We start from the raw sequence: 20,918 nt of genomic DNA, 5'->3' as shown, positions 1-20,918 counted from the left end.
CTGCTCTCAGCTCCAGGACCCCTGAGGACTCGCTGTGGGGGGCAGGCCCCAGCAGACACAGCCTGGCAGCAGAGAGTCCCTGGGTCAGGCACCCTGCCTGCCAGAGGGTGACGTGGGGAAGGGCGGACATGGAGTAGGTCCTGCTGGGGCATGTCCCCCAGCCCAGGCCAAGCCTCCGTCCGCCGTGGCAGGCAGGGCCTGGCACCAAGCCTGACCAATCCGATGGGGAGGGATGCGGAAAAGGGATGGGGTGGCCGCCTCCCCAGAGAAGCATGTTGGCTGTGCCCTTCCCCAGGGTGGCACATGAGCCTGCTGGCCTGCAGGAGCGGCCCAACCAAAGGGTCCCAGGGCTGCCATGGCCTTGGGGCTGCGGGTCCTAGGCAAGGAAGTGTCTGCTGCCACCCCACCCACCTCAGGGTCTAGTCACCGTCGACTGGTGAGAGCTCTGGATGTCATCTGTACTCTTGTCACCCATTCACCCAGTGACCTCTGGCCTTTCTTCAGATGTCTCCTAGGATGGGAGCTCACTGCCCTCAGAGCCCCTGCTTAATTCTGGTGCCAACATCTGCCAGCCCTGGCTTTCCCAGAGGGCCCAGCCCCTGCAGGGACTGTGCCTCTGCCCTGCCTCATCCATAACAGCTCTGTGAAGACGCCATGACAGAGTGTCTGTCTCCTAGGGGACAGAGAGAACCCTGGGTCTGTCATTGGGGAATGCCGGCTGGGTCTCACAGCTCCACAGGACCCGCCGTACTGATGAGAAAGCTGGGCCCTTTCTCATGCTGATGACAGAAGCCAGATAGATGCCTTGCTGAGGGCGACACAGAGATCATGTCTGCGGCAGGGCAGGGGCCCGAGGTCCCAGAGGGGTGCAGGTGGCCTGCAGGGGCCAGCCTGGTACGCTCACTGGGGGCACAGAGTCACCACCAGCAGGCCCCAGGCTGCCTCCCTGTCACCCTGAGTCTGCAGACCCCAGCTGAGGGAGAGCCTGCCAGGCCTGCCCTTGCTGCGAGTGTGGGTGAGCTTGGCTCCCTAAGACGCCAGGGTAGGTTCTGGCCTGAGTGTCTGGCCTGATGTGTAACCCAGAGTACCTCCCCCACCTCTCTGGGTGAGGCTCTTTTAGGAAGTCCTGAGACCAAGGCCAGGGCAGGGATGCCGGCCTGAGGGGCTGGACGTCTGCCTGGGTGGCACCACCGAGACTGTCTGGCATGCTCCCCTTTGCTGCCCAGTGGGACAGGGAAGAGGCATGAGAGACCAGAGGCCAGTGCTTGATGGCCGCTGAGCCTCTCCAGGCACAAGCACCTGCTGACCGCCCCTGTAGCCAGCGGGCTCATCTTCACTACCCTGTCCTTTTTCTGCGCCTCTTCCCTCCACAGGCCTCAGGGGTGTTGCTGACCACACTGGACTATGGCTGGGCTGTGGGTGGGGTAGGAGCACCTTGATCTCTGGGGCTCTTCCCTAAGCCAGGTCCAGGAAGGTAGAGGTCAGCTGTCGTGGGCAGAGGTTGTCTGACGACAAGAGGAGCACATGTACAGGTTTGGGCGGCAGGGGAGCCTGCCAAAGTCCACACCAACCCAGGGACACGTGGGCGACCTCGATGAGTGGCCGAGCCACCTGCCGCCCTGACTGCTGGCTGTTGACACATCTGGCTCGTCTCAGCATCCCAGGGTAGCAGGTGGAGGCTCAGGAATGCAACCCAGGATTGGGCTGAAACAGGCCCCTGGGCTGAGCCCCGACAGTCACAAGGAAGGGGACCCTCAGGACGCAGCCCCTTTCTGACTTCAGGACCTTTGAGAGTCAGCTCCTCCCCAGCTCCCACACAGCTGTCTCCTCCGTGCCGCCCTGCATGCCTCACTCCCTGCAGGCCCTCGCCCTTGGCCTGCGCATGGCCTCCCGGAGTCTGTGGCAGGGGTGCAGCAGGCGTGCGGGGCAAGCCTCTCCCTGCCGTCGCAGAGTCTACTCCGAGCCACTGATTGAGAGTCTCGTGTCTTAAGTGTGGCGTACTGAGCCTAGAGTTTCAGAGCTGGAAAGGCCCACAGCCCGACACTCCCCAGCCCCAGCCCTGAGGCTTCAGGAAGCAGGGCTGGAGCGGCACCCAGAGAAGGTGGCAGGTGCAGGAGGGCTGTGTGTCCTGCGAGGCACCTGTCGCCCCTGCTGCCTACCTGAATGAAGGCCCCAATCTCTCTTCCTACTCCCAGGTGATAGCCGTGGTCATGGACATGTTCACCGATGTAGACATCTTTAAGGACCTGCTAGACGCCGGCTTCAAAAGGAAGGTGGCCGTGTACATCATCTTGGACGAGAGTAATGTCAAGTACTTCCTGCACATGTGTGAGCGGGCCCGCATGCACCTGGGACACCTCAAGGTGAGCCGCTGTCTTTATGGCCAACTTGTTACTCAATAAACGCCTTGTGCACCTGCCCTGTAGAGATAGAGGCCTATGCCAGGCGCACAGGGCCCAATAAGCCTCGGGCCTCCTGCCAGGCAGTCCCCTAGCCTCTGCCCGAGTGCCCCAAGGGACAGGACGCTGAGTGCCTCCGGCAATCAGAGATAAGGCAAACATCGATTAAGGGCCTGCTGGCCAGGAGCCAGAGTCCACATCTGGATGTGGCCTCGCGTGTCCTTTCAAAGCAGGCCCTGCCACGTTGGTTACCTGTCTTGGCTCACACACCTGCAGGGACAGGGTGCCTGCCGCCCCAGCCCCAGCAGCTCACATCTGGTACCTGGAGAGCTCTGATTGCCAGGAAGTTCTTCCTCAAGGTTAAGCCAAACTCTGCCTCTGTAGCGCCCACCCACAGGTTTAGGGTCTGGCTCTAACAAAGGATGTTCCCTCGGGCTGAGGTCAGGGGAGGCTTCCTGGATAGCTGCAGAGTTAAAGCAGGCTTGAGGAATGAGAACAGAGCAGAAAGGGCCGCATGGGGGCACCACGGAGCAGAGGTGGGGGTCGTGACAGCCTGGCTCTCAGCACTGCTTTGCTGTGTGTCCTTGCGCACATCCCCTTCCCTGTCCTGGCTGCAGGACCTCGCAACCGGCCCAGGGGCATGTGGGCCAGTGTGGCTGGCTTCTTTTGCACAGACATCCTAGCATTTGGCACTTTGCTTGGGGGTAGAGGGAGCCCTCTTTCTGCCCCAACATTGCTTGGCACCTACTGTGTGCAGCATATTCCCTGGAGAATACAGATCAGTCTGCATAATAACAACCAATACTTTCATGTTGGACATGGGCCATGCCTGTCTTGGCACTTCACTGGTTAACTCATTTACTCCGCATGACTGTCCAGTTGTCCCCATTTTACAATGAGAAAATGGAGGCGCACTCACCTGGGGTCACTTACAGCTAGGAAGCCCAAGAAGCAGCGTGGGGGCCAGCCCCGGAGGCCCCTAGCTAAGAGCAGCCTCCGACAGGTCAGAATTCCTTGGGCTTTAGACCTGGGATCTGAACCCCAGGAGGAAGGGAGAGGCCAGGCTGGTTAACAAGGGCTGGGCAGCTGTGCCTGTAATTTGCTGGCGTTTGTCAAGTGTACCCCCCATCCCACTGAGCCTTTTCAAGTGGGTGCAAGCTCTCTGAATGGTGTCTTTAGCTGTTGTGACATTTTTACGTGGTCTCCTTGGTGGGTTGACCCAAGCCCCACGCTCACTCGCCGCACTGCCTGCCATGTAATTAGCACTGGGGACCGAGTCCCAGGGCAGACAGCTCAGGATAGGTCCAGAAGGTGGAAAAGGCGTCTTCTGAAAGGTGGCTATATTGGCCCCGGCCCTGTGGGCAGCAGATCAGAGAACTTCAGGGCTCTCTGTCCAGCCCGTCTCCGAGGTCTGGAGGAGACCTGAAGGCTCACCCCCACTGAGCCCTGCCACATGCCCAGGGGTGCTTTACTTGACACACGTCACTTCCCTCGGCCCCCTTGCATTCCCAGCGTGCAGGTGATGAAGCAGCAGTGTGCTTGTCCATGCTGAGCAGGGACCCGAGCCCCCAGCTGAAAGCCTTGTGCCCTGTCCAGTGCCCCAAGCCTTTTCTCAGTATAGAAGTCCCAAACTCAAGTCTCCTGGAACTGTTGGGAGTACTCCGAGTGTTTGGAGCTCCCAGAAGTGGCGGGCAGGTGGGGCTGTGCTGAGGACCTGGTCCAGAGGCTATGTGGCTCCTCTCCCGAAAGGCTGGCCCTGCACCACCCACCCACCTGCCCTGTCCTTCACTCCCCGCTGCATTTGGGGGCCTTAGACTATGGTGTAGCCCCGTAGCTCTGTGGGAGCCTGGAATGCTGGGGCCAGAGGGGCCTTGGGCTGCCTGTACTAAGCTGCCACAGGACAGATGGGGAAACAGGCCTGCAGGAGCCTGTGACTTGCCTCCTTATCCTTGTGTTCCTAAAAGCCAGGCTGAACCTAAAAGCCCATAGCAAGAGATCAGCATGCACAGGAGGGCACACAGACCCTTGGCTCTCCACACCCCTGATGGGCAGGCCCTGCCAGTGGGGCCACCATGGGGCTGGCCCGTGGCCCTACCTCTCCAGGGCTCCGGCACCTCACAGCTGTAATGACGCCTCCCAGAGTTGTTTGAGGATGAAATTAGAGGAGACAATGGCTATAAAAGTGCTCTGTGAGCTAAGGGTGGCTACGCAGCTTCTGGTAACAATAGAAATTATAAACCTCGGGCCCTGGGCAGGGGATGGGGTGTGGATGGGAGGCCTCCTCCCCCACCCTGCTGCTGGAAAGTGGAAATGCAGCTGAGGGCACAGGAGAGCCTCGTGCACCAGGGCTTCCTGGTCCGGCTGCCCCACTGGCCAGCTCCCTGCACTAGGGGAGGTGGCAGGGTCCACAGTGGGGCATACCCAGGAGCCAGCACCTGCACAGCACAGGGCATGTGGCCCTGGCCTCCTCATTCTGCCCTCGGAGCCTGCCCCCTCGGCAGCCTGGGTGGGCAGCTAGAGGCTCCTGTGGGCCCATCCCTGGCCAAGTGTCACCTTGTCTAGGGCCTGCCCACACGGCCCACCTCCCTGCCCGCGGGCTGGCTGGGCCCGGGCCTGTCTGGGGAGCACTTCCTGCTCGGGAGAGCCCGGTTCGCCCTCAGCCACCCATCGCCCTCGGCTGGTTCTGCTTCGACCTGCCCTCAGCTCCTGCCGGCCCAAGGTACAGGGTGCACGTGTGGGGTCGTACTTGTGACCACAGCAGTGTCAGGTGCCAGTCTAGGGGCAGCGCTAGGAGCCAGGCCTGAGCCCCAGCTCTGCCCGCTGCACTGTAACCTCAGACAGAGGCATTGAATCTTTCCAGGCCTCAGTGTCCTTGTCTGAAAACCAGCAGGGCTGCTGTGAGCAAAGCATAAAGGAGGCCATGTGGGGGCAGGACTCTCAGTGGTGAGCTCCCTTCTCGTCCTGTTTTTGGTTGGGGACAGGCACAGCTCCTTCCATGAGACCCCAGCTCTGGCTGATGAGTGCCAAGGGGCTCCCCTGCCCCCTTTGAGCCGAGGTTGGCTGGGGACCACCCCTGTGCACCTGCTGCAGGCAGCGCCTCTCGGCCTCCTGCTTCCTGTCTCCAGAGCTTTGAGTTCACACCAGTACATTCTGGAAACAGCTGCCCTCCTGGCTTTCAGGTAAGGCAGGAGGACTCGCACTAGCACCTCCCCTGGAGTGAGGCTCACTGCCTTCCCCAAGCACCTGGCCTCTGACAGGGAGGATGGGAATGATGGCCCTTGTCAGCAACAGGAACGGCCCTTTGGAAGAAAGCCCAGCCCTTCCACCCTCTCCAGGGCCCAGGGCAGGCCACATGGCCACACCACATTTGGGGGTGCCAAGAGGCACCCCAGGGTCAGTGGGAGCCAGGCCAGGCTGCGAGGCTCCCAGCTCAGGACAGGACAGGAGCTGTGCGGTGCTGACAGATTGGAAGAGCTCGTTGGCTCTGCCGCCAAACTGGAAAAACCAGCAGCTACTTGGGCCAAGGCTGGACCCATTTCTGATGAGTGAGCCCAGCCAGGGTGGCTGTGGGAAGGTGCTCGGTAGGGGTGCCAGGACTCAGCCTGCAGCCCAGGTCCCACACTGGACAAGTAGCTTCCCACTGGTGCTCAGAGCTTCCTCCCACCCATCCTCGAGTCCTGGGCCCTGGCCTGTGTCTGTCATGGACTTGGGGTGTGGAAATACTTCTCAAGCAAAGGGGTTTACTGGCTTGGGACAGTCGGCAGTGTCTGAAGACATTTTTAAGGGTCACGACTAGGATGGCACAGTTGGCATTTGGTGGACAGAGGCCAGGGACCTTGCTAGATACCCCACGATGCACAGTGTAGCCCCACAGCAGAGCAGAGCCTTGCCCAGAACATCAGCAGTGCTGAGGCCAAGCAACCCAGCCTGGGGGAGAGCTGGGCGTCCTCCCAACAAGGCCTTGGAGCTGGGCTGGTGCAGCCTGCTCAGTCCCACCTTCCCAAAGGCATTTCACAAAGGTGCTCCCCCTCCTAGCTTCGTGACAGCCAGTGAAGGCCAGGGTGAGCATTGGCCTCCTCCCTCATTACAGAGGAGACCAGGCTCTGTAGGACAGAGCAGAGGCTGGCCAGGCACCCAGCACATGGGGACATGGGCCCTCTGTCTCCTGTACTCCGCATGCCTGGCTCCATCTTGCCATCCCTGGCCGGGCCCGGTGAAGATGCATCTTTGGGCCTCCCTATCCCTCCTCAGGCCCAGGGGATGCCATCAGGCCCCTGCAGTGGATGGGGGTGAGGAGCTACCACAGTACAGCTGGAGGTTGTCCTCAGGCCCAGGGGGCTGGACCCTGCCACTGGGAGACTGTGGGTAAGCCCCCCTGCTCTGAGCCCACCTGGCTACCACGGGCAGCTGACGGTCCTGGCCCCCTCAACCTGGACTGTCCAGATGTTTTCTGGCCTTCGTGTTGGTTCCCATCCTATCCCCTCAGCATCGGAGGGATCCCACCCTAGCATGCTCAGTCATAGCCCACTTTGTCACCTTGTATTTGGGAAGCACCCAGCCCCGCTCACTGTGGTTTCATTTGTCCTTACAGCAGCCTTCTAGCGGAAGGGGGGTGAGGTCCATTTCACAGATGAGAAAACTGAGGTGTGGAGAGGCCAGATTGGTGTTTGGTTGGCCTTGGGACTGGAGTCCCGTTTGACCAGGGCTCAAGCATGCCCCAGGCTGGCTCTGTGCCAGGGGGCCTGGGCTTGTTCCCTCTGCCTCCCTGCCACTAGTAGAGGCGAAGGCCCCAGCGGACTTAGGACCAGATCAAGTCACATCTCTGTATGAGCACAGGAGGCCTGGTGGGGAGTGGGGAGCAGTTTTGCCCCATCCCTAGTGCCCACCCTGCCCTGACATCCTCTCTGGGACCCATCGCTGCCCTTCCTTTCAGGTGTGAGGACACTGAGGTCCCACAGAGCCCAAGGACTTGTGCAGGGCATCCCACTTGGGCCAGCCCAGTGGCTGTGGTCCTGGGCGTCCTGCCCCGCCCGCTGTATCCTGCCAGGGGCGTCATGGGCTCAAAGACAATGCAGCTTTGTGGAAGCCTCTGCTGTTCACCCAAGCCTTGACTCCTGAGACATTACCTCATCTGGGCCAGGCCCCACGGGGCGGGGCACACCCAGGAAAACAGGCCTGGGAGTGGGCATGGCAACTGCCACGAGGCCCCACCTGCTGCTGAGCCCCAGGGTTAATGGCCTTAGATTGAGGCCAATCCCCAGCATGCAGACAAGAAAACTAAGGCCCAGAGAGGGCCAGAGACTTGCTTAGAGTCACACAGCAAATCTGGTGCCTCTCATGTGGAGTTGAGTCTGTCTCAGGTGTAGATGGTGACCTCTGAGGCCTCCAGCAAGACAAGATTTGGAGTGGGTGGGGAGAGGTGCTGGTGAGAGGGGAAGTGAGGCCAAGGAGGGGCCTGTGGCCCAGCCCACCAAGCACAGAGCCAGGGACCCACAGTAGCCATGGAGTTGGCTGTGGTTGACCAAGAATGCCTTGTACTGCCTCCAGGCTCTTTGCTCCAGTTTCTGGTCGGGAGCGTGCTCTGTGTTGGGTACAAAGTCACGAGTACTAATTGTCCTGGGCTACGTCCAGCTTCCTGCTGAGCTGGCTGTGAGCTGGCTGTGTGCAGACAGGCAGCCTGACTGGCAGACGGAGCTAGCCCTGGGACTGGAGGCTTCTGGGCTGGGCCCAACAACAGGACAGCTGTGCACCCCACAGCCAGGCAGGCATTCGTAGCTGCCCCTCAGCCTATGAGCGGAGGGGTCTGAGCCCTGCCACAGAAGGGACGGCCAGCAGGAGCACCTGGACGCTATGGGAAGTTGTGGAGGGCAAACTCTGGCTCTCTCAGGCCCATCCCCTCCCCGCTGTGACCCCCCACCCTGACTCAGGCCCACCTCCCTTGCCCACGGCAGCCCCCCTCCCTGTCCTCGGCCCCTGACCCCCCTTCATTTCACGAGTCATCTGCTGGATGCTATCCTCTACTTGAGGTGCGTCACCAACTTTGCGACTCCCTGCTCTGAACTCTCCCATGCACCCCACTCTCCCCAAGGCCGAGTCAGGCCCTTGAACAGGTATAGGGTCTGTCAGAGGTCCAGCTGAGCTTGCTCTGCACGCTCCGTTGCCCGCCCTCCTCCCCTAAAGTCTGAATGTGTCTTAAAATAGGCTGCTGCTCTGGTCAGCAGCCTTTGTGTTCCCATGTCTGGATGCTCACCCTGAGCCTGCCTCACTTCCCTGTCCTCGAGTGCCAGCCTCTCCCAGCCCTCACAGCTGTCGTCATCCCTCCTCACCACCGGCTCGGTGTGTTCCGGCCAGTCATCTCCGCCTGCAACCAGGGGCCTCGGCAGGGGTTGGGGAGTGACAGAGCAGGTGGGTGGTCAGCAGGCTGAAGCCAGTGAGTGGGCGAGGGGCATGGCAGAAGTCACAGAAGGTGTAAGAGCCCAGGGGCCCAAAGCCAGCACGGGGGCCCTCAGCAGAGCATGGGACTCCCACCCCAGGGGTGTTCAGGCAGCCCTGTCGGATTGTCCCTAGGGGAGTTCCTGCCCTGGGCAGGTGTTAGATTTCCTAGGGCTTGCATTAGCAGCGAAGTCCCCAGCCGCCCCGCCCCCCACCACCCAGTGACTTGGGGGCACCAGGAGCCAGTGTTTCTGACGCCCTACCGGGCATTGCTTACACCAGGAGCCCACGTCTCCTTCCAGGCCTGAGGGCTGGGGTGCCCCCAGCCATCCCCTCAACTTGGGGGTCTCAGCCTGGCTTATCCTGCCCCTCCCTCAGAGCTAGGGCCTCCTTCTGTGAGGAAGGGAGGGCAGCCATCCCTCCCACCCTATAGCACGCAGCCCAGAGATACCCCTAGACCTCAAACCAGGTCAAGAGGGCACCTCACGGCCAGAGTTCAGAGGAAGGCAGGCATGGCCTGGTCTTGGACTTGAGGCGCTGCTTGTGACTCCTGGGAGGAACCCCTCTCCTCTCTCTGGGTCTCGGCACCCCTTTCCATGGCCTCCCAGTGGCTCTGGCTGGCTCTCAAGCCAGACAGTGTAGACCCAGTGTGGAGTGGGATCAGACCATGTCCCAAACTGCTTCTGGGTGCCAGGTGGTGGGCTGGCCCCCAGAGAAGTAGCAGAGATTGCTGGGAGCCCTGCCCTCTGGGAGCAGAGATCAGCAGCGACGACGAAGAGATAGCTGCAAGAAGCAGAGCCAGGGCGAGGCCTGCCAGGCACTCATCCTAGGAGGGCCAGTGCCCTACCAGAGTGCCGGCCCAGATCCCTAGGGCAGGCCCCAGTCTCCCCGCCACACAGCCCCTGCCCCCACTGGGACCTCTCCACAATGAGTCCACATCCCCCTCTTGCCCAAGGCCCTGCAACAGCCCACCACCTGGAGCAGCGTTTCCCCAGACTGGCCTGGCTACACAGGTCTCGTCCTGCCGGCCACCCTGCGCGCACCCACGCTCCAGGCCCAGACCCTTGAACACCAGCCCCCACCCTCCTCTCCAGCTTCCCATCCCTGCCGTCCCACCTTGGCCTAGCCCCGCAGTCCCCACACACATTACCCCCTCACTTCAGGTCTCAGCACCCAGGTTCCCCCAAGGCCCCTGAGGCTCCAGGCAGAGACTGCCGGGCCTCCCTCCATGTGGTCAGTGCTGTGGCTATGTAATTCTGTCTCTATCCCCCAACATAGAATCTCAGGGTACGGAGCAGCGGGGGAACAGAGTTCTTCACAAGGTCCGCCACCAAGTTCAAGGGCGCCCTGGCCCAGAAGTTCATGTTCGTGGATGGAGACCGAGCTGTTTGTGGCTCCTACAGGTGACTCCCTGGCCTTCTGGGGGCTGGGGGAGAGACGGCTCTGGATCCCGGCTGGTTTCTGCCCTTAATCCTGCCTCATAACACCCTGGTTATTCCGGTTCACTGGTCCCCAAACTGCTGAGGTGTGAGCTGGGTTGGGGCACACCCACACGCCAGCCGCCCATCTCCAGAAGCAGGCAGAGGAGGGCTTTTGTTCAGAAGACTCACTCCAACTGGAGTAGGGTGTGGGCCAGGCCTGGCTGTGTCTCCCCAGGTCCATGGAGTGGTGGCCCTGAAGGCCATCCTCAGGGCCAGGCCCAGAATGAGGATGACCGTGGTCCAGCTTCGGGAACCCCGCCGTGTGTGGGTGGGTCAGGGGGGTGCTGCCACTCAGACCCACTGAGGTGGTAGGACAAAGACACCGGGTGTCCAGGCTGCTCTGGGCATCCTGTGACCCCAGGGGAGCGCAGCACTGTGCTGTTTTGTACAGGTGACAGAGGACCTAGTGTCTGTGACTTGCCTAAGGACCCAGTCCCAGGTCTGGCCCTGAGGCTTGTGCCCTGTCCTTGGTTCCCCTCACGGATCAGTCCCATCTAGGGCCCCTTAGCCATGGTCCAGTAGAGAGCAGCCTGCTGGGTGCATGGTGGCTCTCTCAGACACCCACTGTTGGGGGGGACCCAGGGCCTGAGGCAGCAGGCAGGCCCCATGTGCATGACCAGGTGGCCCCCTTGCCCTGTGTTGCAGTTTCACGTGGTCAGCCGCGAGGACAGACCGGAACGTGATCTCCGTGCTGTCTGGCCAGGTGGTGGAGACGTTCGACCGGCAGTTCCAGGAGCTGTACCTCACGTCACACGGCATCAGCCTCAAGGGCATCCCCATGGAGAAGGAGCCCGAGCCCGAGCCCGTGTTGCTGCCTGCCGTGGCCCCTCTGGTGCCTTCCGGCACTGTAGCCAAGAAGCTTGTCAATCCCAAGTATGCGTTGGTCAAGGCTAAGAGTGCTGAGGAGATTGCCAAGGTCTCCTCTGAGAAGCAGGAGGTCAAGAAGCCCCCGGGGCTGCGGGGCGCGGTGCTGGCCGAGCAGCCAGCAGATCTGCCCGAGCCGGTCCTGTCTATCCACCCGGGGCTGCTCAACCTGGAGCGAGCCAACATGTTCGATTACCTGCCCACATGGGTGGAGCCGGACCCAGAGCCAGGCAGTGACATCCTGGGCTACATCAACATCATCGACCCCAACATCTGGAACCCTCAGCCCAGCCAGATAAACCGCATCAAGATCCGAGACACATCCCAGGCCGGGGCCCAGCTGTGGAGGCAGAGCCAGGACTGCAGCTCGGCTCCAGAGCCCAGCAACCCCCAGGATGCGGTCCCTGCCAAGAATGGCCTACCTGAGGAGGACCGCATACCACAGCCCCCAGTACCGAAGCCCCGGACAGTGCCTGTGGCAGACGTGCTTGCCCAGGGTGGTGGTGGCATAGGTGGGGTGCTGGGGAGCCCAAGGGAGGAGGTACCTCAGAGCAGGACAGACCACCGGCTGCCCGGGACACCAGGCCCAGGCCAGTCCCTGCCCCAGCAGCAGCTGTCTGCGACGCAGGATGAACCTGATGGCAATGGGGTGGTGATTTCCAATGGGCTGGATCAGGAAGAGGAGGAAGATGACGATGACTATGTGACCCTCAGTGACCAGGACAGCCTCTCGGGCAGCTCTGGCCTTGGCCATGGCCCTCGGCGGCCCTCGATGGCCTCCTCTTCCGTGTCAGATGAGTGTTTTGAGCTGAGGGGACACCAAGCCCCTTTCCGGAGGCGCCACTCAGAGCAGGTAGCTAATGGGCCGGCCCAGCCCCCCCGCCGACAGCTGAGTGCCCCCAACATGACCCGTAGGACCTTTGGTGAGCACCTATGTGGTTCACCGTGGGCCCAGGGCCGGCAGAGAGAGGACGCGGGTACTCTGAGGAACATGCAGGCCTTGTGCTCCATGGACAAGGACGCACAGGTGGGTTGGGGTCCCTTCGCACCAGGGGTCTGGGAGCCCCTTTCCCTGGGCCTGAGCACCCGGAGCAGCCTTCTGCTGGGCTCCCTCGTCCCTGGCTCAGACCCTTTCCTTGTTACAGATGGGAACACTGATGAACAGGGGGTGAGGAGTGGGTAGGAGCCCCCCCAGCCACACATGTGGCAGTGCTGGAGACCTCAGCCCCACTACCCCCTAAAGGCAGCCTGTGCCTGCTACTGGGAGCTGAATCAAAGCACTTAACACCCAAGAGGTTTCAGGCCTGTGGTATTCTGGGAAGTCAGTGCCTGGTTTCTGGATGAGGAAATGGTAGTGGCAAAGGTACTTGCTTATACCCCCAAGCACCCCCCAGCAAGCAAGCCTTGTCTGGGCCTGTGCCAAGCCACCTGTGTGTTGGCCCCTTGGAGAGTGGTTCTGGGACCACTCTCCCCCAACTCCTTCAAGCCAGCTCATATTCTTCCTTTGCCTCTTCCGGACGACGTTCGCAGCCCCGGCCCAGCCTCCGGCACCCTCCCTACCTGGAAATAGTGCACGGCTGATCATGCCCGGCATGATGATCAGGCCCATGGGCAGCATCTTGAGGTAGCTGGCCAAGATGGAGCCCGCTTTGGCGTGGTTCAGGTTCCGGGCAGACAGTGACCGCTGCACGATGACCTGTGGGCACGTGAGGAGCGTGAGTCCCAGCCCCTGTCAGGGGTGCCTGTGGCCAGACTTCTCCCTGGTGGGCCTCAGGGGGTAGCATGAGATGCTGTCTCTCTAGTGCCAGACTCACCTGAGATAACCAAAGCCCAAACCTGACCCCTGATGGTTCCCCCTAGAAGCAGAGCTCACCCTGATTGGCCAAGTGACTGGGGCCCAGGTGCTCATCTTCCAGGACCACAGTCTCCCTGGCTGATGAGTAGGGAAGGGTGGCTGCTGCCTGGCCTGACACCCTACCATTGGCAGAACTGGAGGAGACCCTAGGTGGAGCGCTGTCAGGGGACTCCCCCATCTCTAGCGCCTCACGAGAATGGCTGGCATGTTCATGCACATGCCTAGAGGTGACACTGGCACCAACTGTTCCGTGTCACTGGCAGGGGTCTAGAGCTCTCAGGCCTGGGGTCTAGGGGAGCCTCCACAGTCTCCCTGGCTGTTGAGTAGGGGAGGGGCTGGGACTGCCCAGGGGCAGCCCCTCAGGTTGCCGTGGGTAGACCCTAGCCAGGCCCCAGTTTCCAGGTCTACAGAATGGGGACTGATGGCCTCTGAGATCCCTCCCAGCATCTGACATTATGATTCTTTTTTTTTTTAAAGATTTTATTTATTTACTTTTAGAGAGAGAGGAAGGGAGGGAGAAAGAGAGGGAGAGAAGCATCGATGTGATCGAGTCTTGCTCACCCTCAACCAGGGACCTGGCCTGCAACCCAGGCATGTGCTCTGCCCGGGAACCAAACCAGCGACCTCTTGGCTTGCAGGCCGGCATTCAGTCCACTCAGCCACACCAACCCTGGCACGAATCTACTTTTAAAAAAACAAAACTTTTTTTTTGAACAGTTTTCTTGGGGTATAATTCACCCGTGGTTCAGCCACAAGAAGTTTACAGTGCTTTTCAGTATGTCCACAACACTGTGCCGTCTGGAACTTTCTTCCCTTTGCTCGTCTGCAGTGTCGGTCACTGGCAGCAGTTCAGGAGTAGGAATTACCTGTGACATTAACTACGTTCCAAACGTGCTAGTTGGACAGCCAGCTCCCAGCACACCCTCTGAGGCAAGACTCGGTGACCCTGGAGTCACGGTGCCAGGAGTGGTGGCACAGATGTGCAGGATGAGCTGCTGTCAGTCCTGCTTCTCCACCAGCTTCCGGTGACTTGGGGACCAGTCCTAGCCTCAGTTTGGGCCTTGGTTTCCCTGTCTGGACAAGGAGGGAGCCAGACACGGTTCCCTGTGGACTGTCCCCACTGATGCGCTGTCATTACAAGAGCCCAGGGCCACTCCTCAGAGGGGAAGAGAAGCGTTTCCCTAAACCCTGAGCTCTGTACTTCATTGTGCTCTCGCAGGCCCTTGCAGGCCAGCCTGGGAGGCAGGCCAGGCCAGCTTTGCGGCCCCATCCTGCAGGTGGAGAAGCTGGGCTCAGTGCTCCTCAGGCCTCCTCTTTGATTGGCTTTGTTTGGTTTTGATTACTAGAGGGTAGCCCATGTACAGTGGACGAGCTGGGAGACAGTGAAAAGTTCTGAAGGAGACAAGGAGAAGCACCCATGGTCCTAGCACACAGAACTGCCCCCGGTGCTCCCCAGGCTGGGCCTCTCAAAGGGGCACCCTGGCCTGTGCCTGAGTAGACTTAGTCCTGCAGAGTCCCCAGCTGCTAGTGAGGGTCACAGCAGAGCAGGACCAGGAGGACTAAACAAGTGGGACCCAGTGATGCAGTCCCTGCCTTGTGGGTGCCCTGGACCAAGGCCCAGCTACCCCCATGCAGACCTAGACTAAGCAGGAAGAGGATGGGGAAGTAAGGCTGTGGGCTATATCCTGCCTTCCTGTGTGGCCCCCTTTTTGGGCATTGAGGCTCACTCAGCCCTGCTTTCGAGGCCAGGCCCACTTAGCCTTCATGGAAAAATCGCAATGCTGTGCAGCCCAGACATGCCAGTGCCATGCCGGGCCTGTGCTGGTGGGGAGAAGGGCACAGGCCGGCTCTCCCAGCATGCCCCACAGCCAGCCCTCACTCACTGGGGCTGGCCCATAGCCCTCCCAGGGGAGCCTGACAAGTGCCTGCTGGGAAACCACGTGTCCTGGGAGGCCCACGTGTGAGGCGAGGCTGATGTGGGAATCTGGGGGCCCCATGTTACAAATGAGGAAACTGAGGCCCAGGCCCCCAGGGTTTCTGAAGCCTCCAGTGTGGCCCTGGGAGCTTCCCACTGCCATAGTCCAGGGAGAAGCTTCCAGCAAACGCACACCTGCTGCTCAAGAGAGGGGGACCCTCCACCGCTCCCCTCGCTGGATGGGCAGCCATGGCCCTGGGAAACATCCCTCCCTCTGGGTGCCCCCACAGAGGAGGCTGTCCTCACTGACCCGGCTGTCTCGTTCCCATGATGGGGCCCTGCCAGGGTCCAAGGCACAGCCATCAGGCCTGTGCCTGCCAAGGCCCTGCTGCTTCGAGAGGCCTTCGCCCGCCTGAGTGCTGCCGGGAGCTGCCTGTGGCCTTCCAGGGCACGCTGAGTGGCGGCCATTGTCCACCCTCCCTCACCCCAGAGGGCAGGAGGCAGTCTGAGGTCACCTGGTGCATTCACAATGCGGAGAGGACTAGAGACAGACTCCAGGAGACCTGGCCCCTGCACTCACCAGAACTTCGGGCCCAGGTCAAACTACTGCCTCTGACCACCTGTCCCCGCCCTGTTCACGGTTGGAGGAGGCTGGAGCAGGGGCATCGAGGAGGAGTAGGAGCTTGCCTTACCACAGCACCAAAGGCGAGATTATTCCCATAGGACACGTGGGGAAACTGAGACACAAAGTAACACGACAGACTTGTCCAGGACCAGCAGCTAGTGAGTGGCGGGGCCAGGAGATAAGCCCGGCTGTGCTGATTGCAGCCTGCCCGGCAAGCATCCCGTGGGAGGAGATGGTGCTGCTCTGCGGGATGTCACTCTGTCTGTTCTCTCTTTCCCAGGACCACCAGTATGGAGTCCCTGCCTCGGGGACCAGGGATAAAGATGGCTTCCCGCGGCTGTTGAGGACCTCAGGACCCACGCGGTACTGCCCCACTGCTGAGGGCGCCCAGAGCTCTACCAGAAAAGCGGGTTCCCATTACTGGCAGGCCAAGGGCGGTCCCGGGCCCCACACACCGCCAGACCCTGGGAGCCCAAGGCTGGCCCGCAACACCAGTCTCCTCGCTGATGGCAGGGCCACCAGAGTGCACCCGAGTCCTTTCGGAATCCCATACTCCAAACTGTCCCAATCGAAGCACTTGAAGGCCAGGATGGGTGGCAGCCAGTGGGCCTCATCTGATTCTAAACGGAGGGCCCAGGCCCCCCAGGACCGCAAGGACCCCTAGCACCCTCTCCGTGGGCCTGGGGCCAGGCCATCCTTGGCCTCCACTCATGCCCAGACCCGCCACGCAGGCATTCCCCGGGGCCACACGGCAGATTTCAGATGGGCCACCGGGACCCTCCAGAGCCCCCCGAGGAAAGCGAGAAGGTGGCAGGAGGCAATGTTGACACTCACCTGGTCAGTGCACCAGTACCAGGTGGCCATGATGGTCAGGCCAAAAGTCATCCCAGTCCACGGGAGGTCTGCAGTGGAGGGGTCACGGAACATGTGCATGGCATCTGCCCGTGGCAGGTGGCAGGTGGTGTTGGCGATAGTCCTGTTTGGGACAGCCTGGCTGTAGGCTGCTGCCAGTTGCTCATACCCGCCGATCCGGTCAAAAGCTGGCAGGGACAGGACAAGGATGGTCGGTGGCCGGTGGTCCTGACTCCCAGTCCCTGCTGCTCTCCCACAAGGAGCTTCCTGCTGTGCCACACCTGGCCTTTTCCCACTTCACCTCTCCTGGCATCTGGAAGGGTGTGGCCTCATACAGGGTTTTCCAAAAGGTGAATTTAAGTGACTATTTTATATGTATTTAAAACAATGCTATTAAATGAGCATTTTGCACACGGGCAGCACAGTGTCCAGTTGGCCTCTGGATGCCAGTTGGCCTTAAGCAGTGGGCTTCTGTGCCAGGCTTCACACTATCGATTCAAGGAAGCAGAAGTATTTTTTTTCTCAGCATTTAAGGGCCTTCCAAGGGGTTTAGAGTATTGGGTGCTGACCTGGGGGCTTCTGGAGGACATGCATTTTGTCAGAGCTGAGAAGGGCTGGCAGTGAGGCGGCACTGGGCGAGGAAACACATCCAGCGGGACTGGCCAGGGGCATGACCAAAGTCACAGGGACGGCCAGCTGGGCCTTCAACCCAGACCACATTCGCCCCCTCTCCGTTTTCAGGGTCAGCCCTTTATGGCCAAGCCCTGGCCCACCTGTGGCTTTGCCATGTCTGCAGTCACTCCTCTCCGCCCAGACTGGGCCTGGCTGCCTCAGGCTCTCTCCAGCATTGGGTTCTAGAGACATGGGCCCCTGGTCTGAGAGGAGGCAGATACACAGAAGCCCGGACACAGAAAAACCCCAGTCTCAGGCCCTACCCATAGCAGCCCCTTTCCCCAAGCAAGAAGTCTGCTGCCTGGACTGGGTCCCCAACACCCTCGCCACCCAGAGCCCAGGCCAGGCTGGGGTGAGTGCTCAGAGCAAAGGCGCAAACACTACTCGAGGGGCAGGCATGGCCGGGCCCCAGGGCCGTAGCATCTGAGTCTGGAGGAGACTGGAAGGCCTCTGCTCGCCCTTTGTGGGACCCCGTGGCTCTGCATGCACACTCCCAGGGTGAGGAGTCCTCTGGAGGCCTCAGGGCCACTGTCTGAGCTTCCTCTCTGTCCCCAGGCCAGTGTCACAGGTCTGTCTGAACCCCGGCTCTCCTCCCCTGCTCTGCCAGCAGGCTGCAGTAGCTCTCGCTGGGATCTTGCACATGGTTCTGAACAACTGGAACAGACACTCCAGCAGTTTTGCGGTCTCCTAATTGTGTGTCAGCACATCCACCTGGGTCCAACCTTGCCCTCACACCCTGAGGCAGGGCAGGTGTGGCTGGTCCGGTGTTCCTGAGTCAGCTGTGTACCAGCCCCAAGTCCTTTGGGAGCTATGACAGAAAAGCAGCTGGGCCCTGTGGGCTGGAGGGGGCCGACAGCCTCCACCCCTCAGGGAAGGCCAGCAGGGGCCCAGCCTCTTGAGCCAAACCCACCCCCAGCACTGACCCCAAGGGCCCAAAGGCTTGCTGCCATGGCCCACAGCCCTCACCTTGCACTGTGAGAATAACAGCTCCCACCACCATGATGAGCGTTTGCAGGGCATCTGTGTAGATCACAGCAGCCAGGCCTCCTGCAGGAGAAAACAGGAAGCTGGAGGGGCCCTGCTCTTGGAGAAGGGACCAGGGAAGCGAGCCGGGGCTGCAGGAGGGCAGCTGCTCACACCCGTGTTCCCCACCATCTCACAGGTGGGTGAACTGTGGGACCCAGAAGCTGGGCCCGCAGAGCCAGACTGTAGCCTGGCCACGTCCTAGGCTGTGGAAGGAGGGACCCTCTGCCCCCTGCCCACTCTCCTTGGCTCCTGCTAGCCTCTCACACTCTGGCCCATGTCCACCAGCTACACAGATGCCCCACCCAGTGATCAGAACCCCTCTCTCCAAGACCACCCCCCACGACCCTGCCCAGGTGCCATACCTGCGATGGTGTATAGGGCTGTGATGGCGAGAGTGAGGATGGTAGACAGGTAGAAGTTCCAGCCCAGGAAGATGTGTACAAAGAGAGCCCCCGCATACAAGTCGATCTGGACAATAAACCACAGGACCCAGAGCACGAGTGAGTCTCTACTTTGCCACTCACTGAGTGGCCTCAGCGCCCCGTGGGTAAGGGATGAGGAGGGGCTGGGCGAGGGAGGGAGGAGGTCCTGGCTGTGGACAGGCTGGGTGCAGGGGCGTCACTATTGTTCATGGAGTCCCAAGTGGCCAATGCCCACCAGCGAGCAGCACTGCTATTGAGCCTAACCTCTTCCCAGGGTGTGATAGGCAGAACCCTGGCCCCCTGGTTTCTGGGGGCCTTGAAGAGGAGTCCAGGAGGGCTTCTCGAGGGAGGCCCAAGAAGACTAGTAGGCCTCAGATAACAGGTGCACATGCCTTGGTCCGCAGGCCCGAGTCTGGGTGCACCTCCTGCTTTCTGCTCCCCGGCAGACAGGGCCCTCCGAGAAGAGACCAGCTGTGAGTGCTGGCGTGGGCTAGGGATGTGGGTAGTCTTGCTTACTGCCCCCCACCCCAATCCCGGAGCGGTGAGATTAGAACTGAAGTCAGGACCATGTGTTAGGTTGAGGCTGGTCCCTGGAGGAGGACTAGCCCCCACTGTCCCAGCACCCATTTGGGGCAAGAATCCTAGCCTCAGGGTGAGCACCAGACCCAGCCTCCAGACATGCCCCTTCTCCAATGTGTGGCAGGTGCTGAGTGGGAGGACAGGAGCCCACCCCGTGAGACCTAGGGGCAGGGCACCAGCCTCCCCGTACCTAGACCTGCCCCTCTGTCCGGCTGAGTAGAGGGGAGACAGACTGACTGGCCACTGGGGCCAGGAGCTCCCCGAGAAGGCTAGGCGAGGCTGTGGGCAGTCTGGAAGGCCAGGGGGTGCCAGCCCCTTTGAGTTGCCCCAGGGCCTGGTCCAACTTGGCGCTGCCTGCACTGCTAGGAGCCAGACTTGGGGGCCTCCTGCTCCCCCAGGCCTCAGGGACACAGAGCCCAGGTGGGAACTGGACCTCACCCAAAGCCCATGTTCCTGTACCTCTCCCTCCAGGCTCCTCCTTTGGAGAGACCAGCCAGGGTGGAGACTGACAAGGTGCTCTCAGGCCCCTGGCTCTGGCTCTGTGTGTGTGTGTGTGTGTGTGTGTGTGTGTGTGGTGGTGGTGGTGGTGCACCTGCCAGCAGCACCCATGAGACCAGAGGAGAAACAGAGGCACAGGGAGGGGAAATGGACTTTATCAAGGACAGGCACTGGCAATAGGGATGGGAGATGCCAGGTGAGAGGGCCAAGGGTGGGGCGCACGGGAGAGCTCTAGAAAGCAGCCTCTTCTTCCACCTGGCCATCCTCTGGCCACCCCTGAAGACCCCTCCGTGGATCCCAGCTGCCCTCAGAGCCAGCTGCAGGGACCTAGGCCTGTGTCCCTGGTCAGCTGTGTCCCAGCAAGATGGCTGTGAGCCCTCCTGAGCCTCAGGGGCTCTCATCAGTGAAACGGGAGTGGGTGTGGGAAGAATGCAGGCAGCCCTTGGCCCCTTTCCGTCCCCACTGGCCTCTACAGACCCCTGGTCAGGAGGGCTGGGGGCATGGGAAGTGGCCCCTCTGAGGGAGCCACCTCCCCTCTGTGCCCCCCTGCCTAGTGGCCCAGGAGCAGCTGCAGCATCTAATCTAACTCCCTGTGGGCACAGAGAGAGGCGAGGCCAGGGGGACTTGCCCATGGTGGCAAAACCCTGGGAAGAAAATCAAAAGGACAGAGGCAGCAAACCCAAGTTTCACCTGGGAAGGCCCACTGTCAGGGTGCCTGGCCAGCCAGGGTCTTGCTGGGTGGAAGCCACTGATCTGCCCCCACTCAGAAACCTGCCATGGCCCCTGCTGCTTCCAGGATGGTGTCCAAGGTCCTCTGTTATCCCTGAGATCTGGCCCCAAACTCATTTCTTACCAGCTGTCTTTACCACCTCCTGTTACTTCTGCCCCCAGCATGAGGCCCAGGCTGTGCCTACAGGTGCCTTCTACCCACAGGGGCTCCCCCTCATCTCTGATGCCTTCGGCAGACCCTGACCCCAGGAAGTCCCCCTGGGGTGCTTGGTAAACCTACACGCATGCCACACGCTGCCCTGCATGCTTTATTCTGAGTATCTCATCTAGTGCTTGGGCGCCCCACAAGGTGGGTGTCATGAGGAGTCCCCTCCCCAGAGGAGGCACCACTGTGGAGTCAGACAACTTGCCCGAAGCCCTACCTGCAGTCACCAGGGTCCATTGGGCTGACCCTGGGGACCAGGAGCTCCCAGGTCCCTAGAGAGAGCAGACCCTATTTTGGCACCAACTAATGGAGCTCAGAAAAAAGCTTGAGCCGAGGAAAAGGCGGGGCGGGGGGGGGGGGCGCT

At 61.1% G+C, this 20,918-nt stretch overlaps 2 protein-coding genes across 3 annotated transcripts in view; one reads left to right on the top strand and one right to left on the bottom strand.

Moving 5' to 3' along the window:
* FAM83G (family with sequence similarity 83 member G) overlaps nucleotides 1-16,836 on the top strand; it is a 28,672-nt gene extending 11,836 nt beyond the window's left edge. Inside the window, exons 3-6 of the mRNA XM_036032891.1 lie at nucleotides 2,196-2,363; nucleotides 10,110-10,234; nucleotides 10,958-12,203; nucleotides 15,852-16,836. Coding sequence (XP_035888784.1) covers nucleotides 2,196-2,363; nucleotides 10,110-10,234; nucleotides 10,958-12,203; nucleotides 15,852-16,235 — 1,923 coding nt within the window. The 3' untranslated portion in view covers nucleotides 16,236-16,836. The remainder of the gene's footprint in view (nucleotides 1-2,195; nucleotides 2,364-10,109; nucleotides 10,235-10,957; nucleotides 12,204-15,851) is intronic.
* The window catches only part of SLC5A10 (solute carrier family 5 member 10), a 69,752-nt gene that overhangs the window by 35,614 nt on the left and 13,220 nt on the right, over nucleotides 1-20,918 (bottom strand). For both annotated transcript variants that reach the window (XM_028534598.2, XM_028534600.2), the window contains exons 6-9: nucleotides 18,484-18,589; nucleotides 18,062-18,142; nucleotides 16,406-16,611; nucleotides 12,737-12,872 (exon numbers count right to left, since the gene is read on the bottom strand). In XM_028534598.2, the coding sequence (XP_028390399.1) occupies nucleotides 12,737-12,872; nucleotides 16,406-16,611; nucleotides 18,062-18,142; nucleotides 18,484-18,589 (529 nt within the window). The remainder of the gene's footprint in view (nucleotides 1-12,736; nucleotides 12,873-16,405; nucleotides 16,612-18,061; nucleotides 18,143-18,483; nucleotides 18,590-20,918) is intronic.

Source organism: Phyllostomus discolor, chromosome 8, assembly GCF_004126475.2.
Source record: "Phyllostomus discolor isolate MPI-MPIP mPhyDis1 chromosome 8, mPhyDis1.pri.v3, whole genome shotgun sequence".
Taxonomy (NCBI): Eukaryota; Metazoa; Chordata; class Mammalia; order Chiroptera; family Phyllostomidae; genus Phyllostomus; species Phyllostomus discolor.
This window is presented reverse-complemented; position numbering and strand designations above follow the sequence as displayed.